Below are 10,361 nucleotides of genomic sequence, written 5' to 3' on the forward strand. Positions count from 1 at the left end.
AGAGAGACACTTACATGGAGTGGATTCTGGCTATTCTGCTTAAGAGTCTGGTGCCCCAAGTAGGTAAAACCAGACAAACATCACTTCTTAGAGAATTTTATCGTGGTGAAGAAACGCCTATGTAATGTTACCTTGCACAACCACATACACTTGGTAACTACCTTCCCAGAGGTTAAAACCACAAATTAAATGTAGATTTTTTTGTAAGTGTGCAAAAATTAACTAGGGAAGTGAAAATGACTAGATAAAATTCTTTAGTATTTATTGACATGTAACCATGAGGTTGAAAAACTCCTCTATGCATGAAAATGAGAACAGTCACATAAATATATCCCATTAAACCCAAACAAAACATATCCTCTACTCAACTCCTGCTTAGCAGGATCTGGAAATGACTAGGCACCCTAAAAGCAATACATGATGGGAAGTAGGAATTGAAAGAGACAGTGGTCTTAACTGGTTGTGATTTACCTTTCTCGTTTTGCAAATTCTACAAAATCATATAAACATGTGAAGCCGCTGCCAAGTCTCTTTGGAACATGAAAGTGAAGTATACAGGAACTTAAGCTTCTTTGGGTGTAGGGTAAATCTGCACATGGGCCGTGCTTTATTATGATTGACTGTGAGACCCCCAAGATCCCTTGCCTATACTACTTAGCACAGTTATTAGCATATGCTTATTAAATGTATGTTGAAGGGAGAATAAAATGAACAAGGGGGGAGGAGAGAAGGAGGACAGTAGGTAGGGAAGGAAGAAAGAAGGAAGAAAGCAAAGCAAAGAAAGGAAGGGAGGAAGGTAGGAGAAGAAAGAGCAAGGAAGGTAAAGGAGAGAAATGTACAAGCTAACTGAATCAATCAAAGACAAAAACAGACTAGAATCCAGGTACACTAGTCAGTTCTTTAAGAAATCAAATAAATACTTGGTAAATCATGATTATAAAAATATTAGAAACATCCTTTATCATAGAAATGTTCATTGCAACCTGGTGTAGAAAAGTAATATTTGCGTTACTAAAATTAGTGTTTTGCTTTTCAAAAATACCTTATTCAAAAGAACATTTCCATGGATCTGTAGGGTCTTAATGAAGATTTATTTTTGAAAATTCTGATGTCTACTATTTCATTGTTTAGTGCTCAAATATAAACTACATCAGGGGTCAGGAATGATCAGTTTGGAGTCTCTGGACTCCAGAGAGCCCATGGCTACAACTCAGGTTCTAGAACTCAGGTGGCCCATGGACTTAGATGAAAAAAATTAACAAATTTCCATTAATTTCTAGCTGTAATCTACCATTTCTTTCACATTTTAAAACATTATTATGAAAAGCTGTCCATAGGTTTCCGGGGTCTCACGGGCACAAAAAGGATTAAGAAATCTGCTTTTTGCAAGGACAAAATGTCTCCCTTCATTGCAGCATTTTTTTTTCTGATGAGTATTCTAGAAGCGCTAACGGAAAATCATGGCGCTTACAGGCACAGCACACAAGGTGGCAGTACATCGTCACTTGTTCTTCCACATCAACTTCCCTCATTCTTGGCCTTATCGGAACGCTAAGTGTAAACTGTAAGATAATTAGAATGTAATACATTTTCAGAAAATGGCTTTCGATACTTTTCAGCCTACCCTTCTAGTTTATATTATATGCTCTTTTTTTGTGCAATATGCAGCACACATAAAAAAAAGTCTCTCAGTTTGAGAAACACAGTAAGAAATTAAGCTATTTTCAGAGCTTTCTCTAAATATGTTTCCTAAAAAAAAAAACAAGAACAGCAACAACAAAAAACAAACCACCCTTATGAAGAAAGACTTTTTTCTTACTATTACTGTGCTCTTATTTATACAAATATGGTCTATGTGCCCAAAGGGTAATTGATGAATTACCTAAAACCTTTCCTACCAACACACACCATTTATAATCACATACTCTCCCTAATTTAAATCTGTGATTTTTTTAAGTGAAAAAGAAGGAGAGGGGAGGTGATCTTCCCCTCTTTGATGGCATGATCTTTGGTGGAGGAGTTGCAAAATGGCTAGAATTCCTCATTCCTCCATGAAGAGGCAGATTCTGTTTCTCTAGCTCTTGACTCTGAATTGTGCTTTTGACGTGATTTGGCCAGTAGCATGTGGCGGAAGTGATAGTGTTCTGCTTCTGAGCCTATGCTTCGAGACACCTCGAATGCTTCCTTTTGCCATCTGTTTCCAGGACTGGGGACTGGGCTTGCTTGCCTCTGTATCTTATGAGAGAACATGCTTGGAAGAAGCTGCTGGAAGGATGAGTCCTGGGGAGCAGAGAGAAGTTGCACCAGCTAGATAAAATCCCAGAAAAATGAGACCCCAACCCATAGCCAGTCTATGTCCCAAACAAGACAGGCTAGGTGAGGCCAGGAGAATCCCACAGCCTGGCCCTGCCCTGCGCCTGACTTGAGTTGTAGGAGCAATAAATGCTTATTGTTTTTAGCCACTGGGTTTTTGAGTAGTGCTTTATGCAGCATTGTGTGTAAAATAGGAACTGTTACAAACTATTATTTATTACTGACTGAACACAAGCCCATGACCAATTCAAATGGTATCTTTTACAAAATATAGAACTGTGAAGTACCTGTGACTTAGCATGCTATTGCATTAGAGATTTTGGCCCTTGTGGCATTTACTGACAGTGTCTAGCCATTTAGTACATCTAATTTTGACTTTAGATATAGAAAATAAGGGTATGGGGTGCCTGGGTGGCTCAGTCGTTAAGTGTCTGCCTTCAGCTCAGGTCATGATCTCAGGGTCCTGGGATCCAGCCCCGCATCGGGCTCCGTGCTCCACGGGAAGCCTGCTTCTCCCTCTTCCATTCCCCCTGCTTGTGTTCTTCCCTCTCTCGCTGTGTCTCTCTCTGTCAAATAAATAAATAAAATCTTAAAAAAAAAAGAAAAGAAAAGAAAAGAAGGGTAAAAGAAGAAATTGAGTATGCATATGGGCAGGAAACTGTTATGGATGAATGTTTGTGTGTACTCCCCCCACCCCATTCATATGTTGAAGCCTTAAGTCCCAATGTGGCTGTATTTGGAGATGAAGCTTCTAAGGAAGCAATTAAGGTAAAATAAGGTCATAAGGGTGATGCTCTGAAAGGATTGATGTCTTCATAAGAAGAAATACCAGAGATCAATCTCTCTCTTTCTCTCTCTCTCTCTGTCTCAACACAAAGAAGAGGTCATGTGAGCACACAGCAGGATGGCAGAGGCCTAAAACCAAGAGAAGACACTCACAGTGAGATCGACCTTGCAGGTATCCTCATCTTAGACTTCCCAGCCTCCAGAACTGTAAGAAATACATTTTAATTGTTTAAGCCATGCAATCAATGCTATTTCGTTATGGCAGTCTGAGTGGACTAATACAGAATGGAAAGGCAAAATAGGGGGAAAATAATAATAACTGATAGTGGTTGCTTCTGAGCAGTCTAAAGACTTAACAAATCTAATTTCCTGTAGTCCCCCACAACAACCCAGGGAGGGAGATACTATTATTAGCACTGTCATTATTATTATTATTATTTATTTATTCATTTGAGACAGAGAGATACAGAGAGAGAGAGAGAGAGAGAGTAGGAGCAGTGGGGAGAGGCAGAAGGAGAGGGAGACGCAGACTCCCTGCTGAGCAGGGAGCCTGATGCGGGGCTTGATCCCAGGACCCTGAGATCATGACCTGAGCCGAAGGCAGATGCTTAACGACTGAGCCACCCAGGCGCCCCAAGCACTGTCATTATTTTTACAGATGAGAAAACTAAGACAAAGAAAGTGTAAGTAGCATGACCAAGTTCTGACGGTTAATAAGTGGCAGAGTTGGACTTAGAATCGAAGATGTCTCTCTCTAGAAGATGTACTCTAAATGGCTATTTTAGACTCCTAAGAAGAAATGAGCAGTGGCAAATGAAGGCAGGAAGAGAAAGAGGAAGGAGAAAATGATATACAGGGTGAGCTTGGTACTGATGATCGGAACCTGTTGTCTCTCAGGGCAGCTTTCTCTGACTCACTTTACTCCTGAGGGATACATCTCAAAGCTGGTAGGTCCCTGGAGCCCCAACTCAGTGAGAGAGCTTGGCTATGGAGATCTGCACAGGACTTTTAGATACGTTCTGCATTTTTTCTTCCATTGTTCTCACAGACTGAATTGCTAAACTTTTTTAGGACCCCTTGGGCCCCCAACCCTGCAAGCTGGCTTTGGGTAGAAACATAGTCATGTCACCACTACCAGACTTGATAAATTCCATGTGGTCTGGTACATGATACACGGCCCCATATGGCAAGCTCTTTGTTGAAAATATAAATAGGCATGTTTTACTATAATAAAGCAAAACTCTAGGTACACTTATAGGCATGAATAAGATGGTATTTAAAAGTATTTATCTAGCATTGCTCCATATTGAATACATACAGGATGAATTTACAAATTGCTCATGTTATTAATTCTACCTAAGAGGTGGAAGATTAACTTGATGCTGATTAGGTTGCCAATACTTAATTTGCTAAGGAAAACATCTGAAATATGGCTAGGACTCCTCCTGGCCAGAGAAGGAGCAAGAAGGTCTTAAAAATTCTTTAGCATTCAGTCAGGCTAGCTTGAGAAGACAGGACTCACAGAGCAAATTAGCCTCCATCCCCGCAAGTGCCCTTCGGCCCCAGAGCATGTAGAAGAGAAGCAAGAGCATTTCCATACTCATTGAGGTATGTGAGGAAATTCTGAGAATTGAGAACCACTGTGGCCACCAGAGGGTCCCTATTTTTAGGGAGAGAAGGGACACTGTTGTGATAGTCTGGCAAGGTTTACAGCACCAGCCTGAGTGAAGAGCAAGAGCAAGTTTGGGACAGTGTGGAAAGTGGGGAGACCATGAACTGACTGTACAAGAGAATCACTTCCTTGAGTCACACCAGCCTCCGATGCCTCAGCAGCTAATGCAGTAGGGACAGACAGCGTGCCAAGCTGCGATCAGACAAGCTGCAGCTCAAAGAGGGTCAGTAAAGATGAGAGGCCAATGCATAGATCAGATGGGTGCCCTACCACCATTTCAGGACATTATGTAAACTTCTTTCTGGATCTAGACGCCCATTCTGAGGAAAAAGAGGGAGGGGGAGAACATGTAGAGGGGCTGCTGTCCAGAACTGACATTTGGAGTTTGAATGGACGGACTGCATTTCCAAGAGACTAGGAGGTACGCAGGAAGTGATTATATTGCTTTTAATTGGCTAATGTCGATGTTCTCATTTCCCGCCTCCCCTCCCCATGCCCAGTCAAGTGAAATAAGGAACGGATGGGCAAACTGAGCTTTGTTAGAGACCACAGAAATGTCTGCCCTAACAAACTGTGACTATAAAAAATAAAGCCGCTATGTGTCTAAAACAAAAGTTACTTTCCTACCAAGAATTCAGTCCGCTACATATTAGGAATAGGTGTATATGTTGCGACATTTCTCTGTTCTTACAAATTCTTTCTGCTGTTCACATTACACAATATTGATGGAGATTCTAATCAGAGGAAAGGGAGTATGAAACTAGTGGTTTGCACGTCTAAGTCAACATTTGAAAAGGTACTGATACATTTACATTATGGACATGAAAACACAAAATGCAACTGGAGGTTACTAAATAATATATTCATACAGTCATTTATTGCTACATAACAAAGCATTCAAAACGAAGTAGGTACAAATAACAATATTTACTGTCTCATGGTTTCTGTGGCTCAGGAGTTCAGAGAGGGCATCGTTGCACGGCTAGCTTCTGCTCGCCATGCCTGGGGCCTCAGCAGGATGACATCACGGCAGGAGGGATGGGATCATTGAAGGCTTGACTGAAGCCCGAGGACACAAGGTGGCTCTCTTGCATGGTGGCAAGGTGGCGCGGGCAAGTTCCTTCCCCCACAGGGCTGCCTGAGGGTCCCCAGGACATGGCAGTTGACTTGCCCCAGAGGGAATAATTCGTAGGTTCAACGAAGGAGCTGTGGTAATTTTTAGAACCTGTCTTCAGACATGCCACAGCACCACTTTCTACGGTATTCCACTGGTCACACCGAGCAGCCTGATTCTGTGTGGGACGAAACTACATGGGATACTGTATTAGTTATGCATTGCTTCACTATGAATTACCATCATACTCATCAGCTGAAAGCAAGCACATTTATTATATACCGTTTCTGTGGGCCAGGAATCCAGAAGCATCTTCGTGGGCTGGTTCTGGCTCACCGTCTCTCCTGAGGTTACCGTCAAGCTATCGCCTGGGGCTACAGTCTTCTGAGGTTTGACTGGAGCTGAAGAACCCACTTCCAAGCTTCCTTGCTTGTTGGTAAGCTGCAGTTCCTTGCCTTGTGGGCCTCTCCACAGGCTGCCTGAACGTCCATGCACTGTGATAATGCAGCGGATGGCTTCCCCCCCAGTGACTCATGTGGAAGATAGAAAGAACCCCAAAAAGCCCCCTTCCACTAATCTGGGAAGTGACACACTATACTATTTCCTATTGCTGCTTACCACAACCTTAGTGACTTAACCAGCACAAATTTATAATCCAGCATAATCTCTCCATCTCAAGATCTTTAACTCAATCCCCCCTGCAAAGTCCCTTTTGCTGCATAAGGTAACAATTCAACATTCACAGGTTTAGGATTTGGGGATTAGGATGTGGACGTACCTGGGGAACCATGACCCTGCTTACCACACATACCATCACTTCGCCATATTATACTGAGCACACAGACCAAACTCGGTACAATGCAGGAGATGACTACTCCCGGGGGTGAATACTGGGAGCTGGAGAGCATTGGGGGCCATTTTGCAGGGTGACTACCACATTTTTATATGACTGTTATATAACTTTCTGAAGTGCTAATTACTGCTTCAAAATACAACACTGAAATAACAATGTTATACAGTTATTAGCATTTTGTTTTTATTAGATTGAGGATGGTAATGATGATAAAATAACAATAGCTGCCATTGTTTGGGGTGCCTAACTGGTGCTGGGCACTGTGCTAAGCATTTTACATAAATCTCCTTGTTATGTAACATCTTGAGATACGAGATCAATATTTTTGTCATTTATAATGATTAAAGATACAAAGAAACAGGTTCAGAGAAGCTCAAGATAAATGATTTCAATATGTTCACACAGTCAAAGTTGGTACAGAGAGTCTGAATCCAGTTTGGGCAAGTATTAGGATATGTGGGCTCCAGTCCCTCTTCGCCGCTAACTTCCCACGATCCTATGTAAGTGACTTCAGTGCTCGTGACCAAGTTTTTCTTATCGTCATTACCTGGACTTCAGATTCCTTAACTATCTGATCCTGAAAGAGTCCAGAATCACAACCATTCATGCCATTTATTATCAACCTATAGATGGCACTTTTGTATAACCAGGAGTTCAACATGAGTCTAGAAGCTCAATTTCCAAACTTACACCATGACAATTATATCCGAAAATTAAGTCCTCACATATTTAAATAGAATACCAGTGTCTTGGCTATAGCAAAGTAAAAGGAAGGAAGTAGCCACATGTAAAGATTTTCCAAGTGAATTCTTATCTAGTCATGTAACCCACCCCCTGAGACAACATAAAAAAGATCCTTTACACTGGGGCATGTCCTCAGTTTGCCAGATATTTAGAAAAGTCCATTTTTGTGCAACACCAAAGTTCTATCCAAGGGAAAGGGAGAGAATAATTTCTGGTACCCTATTTTCTTTTTCTCTTTCCTTTCTTCCTATTTATGTCTAGAGTCTTTTCCATAACAAATATTCACATCTTCTCCTTAATTGGCTGTCTTGAATAGCCCATTAGAACATGTCTGGAAAGTAATAGTAGTTTTCAGTGATCCTATTATATCCCCACACATTATCCCATCTCTAAGGTAGTACCATAGGGCTCACGATATGTAGTTGGAGGTATCCTGGAAGAATTGTTATAAAGAAAAGATGCCCAGAGTTCATTATTTCAACTTGGACACAACAAATAAAAGTGATCTGCATCATGGTAGGAAGAATGAATGCTACAGATAGAATTATTAAGCAATGTATCATCTGACCCTGGACTTCTGTGTTACTAGGAGAGGGGGTACTCCATCTGGCACATTTTAAAGTTCTAGGTGTTAAGCCCCATTGATTGTAAGAACTCTGAAGTTAGGCCCCTCTGGTTTTCAAAGCCAAATGTGATGTGGATTTGCCTCCCCAGTGCGGGTCCCCCATGCCTTGGGTTCCCGGTGTGGGGTCTGCTCCTCTCCCTGTTCTGTGTCCATGGCATCCCTCCATGGATGGTCCCTCAGGTCAGCTTGGCTTGACCATGTCTCTGCCCTTCCTAGCTTCTTCACAGTGGCCTCTTCTCTGCATTTAGCTGTGGAGAGTCTGTTCTGCCGGTCTTTAGGTCATTTTCTGGTTTATTTACACTGACGTGGGTGTCATCTAGTTGTATCTGGGGGAGGAGGTGAGCCTAAGATCTTCCTACCCCACCATCTTCCGAGGCTTTCAGGCTTCCGGCGCATTTTAAAGAAAACTTCACAGGTCATCCCTCCTCTTTACTGCCTTGAATTTTGCTGACCCACTTAGCAGATTATGGCTTTAAAGGCTGTATATTCCACTTTTGTCCAGTTGGTTCTTGTTGATTCATCACTTTCAGGCACAGATTATTTCCTTTGTACATTGTTTATTCATTCACTCAAGAAACACAGAATGAAGAATGACATTAGCTACTGGTACAAAGTCAGGGCTTCAGGGATTAATTTAGCACAATTCTCTTTCCTCACAGGTTCATAACAAGGATGGCTGATTGGTGGCAGGAGTGCCATCTTTGTCCTAACCCTTCATGCTCGCGGCAACACTGGACCATCAGACTCCTTCCAGTGACTTCAGAATCCCTTGTAACATAGCACTCACATCAACTACTACCAAAAAGAGTTTTGCAGAGGACAAGGTTGGAACATTCAGACATTTATCATCTGATAGGGCCTGTCTTTGAGGAAAAAACAACAACAACAACAAAAACCCAACCCTCATCTTCAGAGACCTTGTGGCTCAATGGGAGAGTAATGGTTCCAACCCTTGAAGAGGGGGGGCTCTCAGTAAGACGAGATATAGGATGCTCACATGTAAAGGGAGCCTTAAGAACACTGAGAGAGAGGCAAACAAATATACATGGGTTCAACGCTCAATTGGTCTCATACTTAACAGGAGAAGCAAGAAAGGAAGTTAATAACTGATGGCTGCCTACAGTGTGTGAGCACTATGCTAGATTCTTTATATTATGTCACTTAATCCTCTCAAACACTGTGTGAGGTAGGTATCGATATCCCCCGACAGCTTAGGTAGCGCACTGCTGTGGCACATCGGGCAAGAGATGGGGGTGGGATTTCAGACTCAGGCTCGTGATACTCCCAAGCCGTCGGCAACTCTCTAACTTGCATTGAGTGGTCACATGAATCAGGTAAACTTTCTGGTTATAAAATGGGAGAAACCCAAATTAGGTTGGAAAAACAAAAGGTGGATAAACCACAACTACATTTGCTCAAGTACTGGAGACGCAAAGTTTCAGTGTTAATGCTTTTTCAGCTGTGTCTTTGACAAAGGAATGGGTATCCAAGATCGATCCCAGATTCTACTGGTTTCTTTCCAGCTCAGATTTACATACAAATTACTGCAGCTCTAAAAGTTTTGATTTACAGCAAATCTAATCCTTGACTAACAAGTGGCACAATTAGTATTTCTCATATGCTAAAATCTTAAGAGACAGGGTAGTTTAATGGGGCGGGAGGTGGGTGGAATCTAATGATAATTAAATCAGGTAAAATCTTCCTTAACCACGTGACAACTAAGAGAAGAACTTAAACAAATTATTTAATATGTTTGGAAAAGAAGAATAAACAGTACCTGGTGTTTCTTCCCACCCATAAAGACATTTTCTGGTTTCTTCTTTATTTAAAACTGAGGAAGGAGGAAGTTTGAGTTGACACCTAAGGGAAGGGAAAGAGAAGCCAAACATTGATTAATTTTACTTACGCCTTCAACAGACATTTATACACCTCTAATAATGGGCCAGCCACTGTGTTATCTGCTTTCCCGTGTTATTCATCTAATTCTTTCAGGAAGGCCATGGGAAAGTTATTTTTATCCTCATGTTATAAGTGAAAAAAACAGAAGGTCCAAAATGATGGTGGGCAGAAAAAAGCTGGACTCAGGATTGAAAAACCTGGGTTCTGGATCCACTTTTGTTAACCAATTTACTGTGGGACTTGGGAAGAACTTCACATTCTCTGTAAGTGGTTTTCTCTTTCAGGAAAAAAGAGACCAGAAACAACCCTGAAGGCAACATAGGTCTCTTTTTACTCTTAAATTGTGAGTTCAACA

The 10,361-nt window shown here is 41.7% G+C and overlaps 1 protein-coding gene across 1 annotated transcript in view; it reads right to left on the reverse strand.

Annotated features, from left to right (window-relative positions):
- FAM13A (family with sequence similarity 13 member A) overlaps positions 1 to 9,984 on the reverse strand; it is a 417,768-nt gene extending 407,784 nt beyond the window's left edge. Inside the window, exon 1 of the mRNA XM_032400809.1 lies at positions 9,885 to 9,984. Within this exon, the coding sequence (XP_032256700.1) occupies positions 9,885 to 9,905 (21 nt within the window). The 5' untranslated portion in view covers positions 9,906 to 9,984. The remainder of the gene's footprint in view (positions 1 to 9,884) is intronic.
- Positions 9,985 to 10,361: the final 377 nt, after the last annotated feature.

The sequence above is a fragment of the Phoca vitulina genome, unplaced genomic scaffold (genome assembly GCF_004348235.1).
Source record: "Phoca vitulina isolate PV1807 unplaced genomic scaffold, GSC_HSeal_1.0 scaffold3, whole genome shotgun sequence".
In the NCBI taxonomy this organism is placed as follows: Eukaryota; Metazoa; Chordata; class Mammalia; order Carnivora; family Phocidae; genus Phoca; species Phoca vitulina.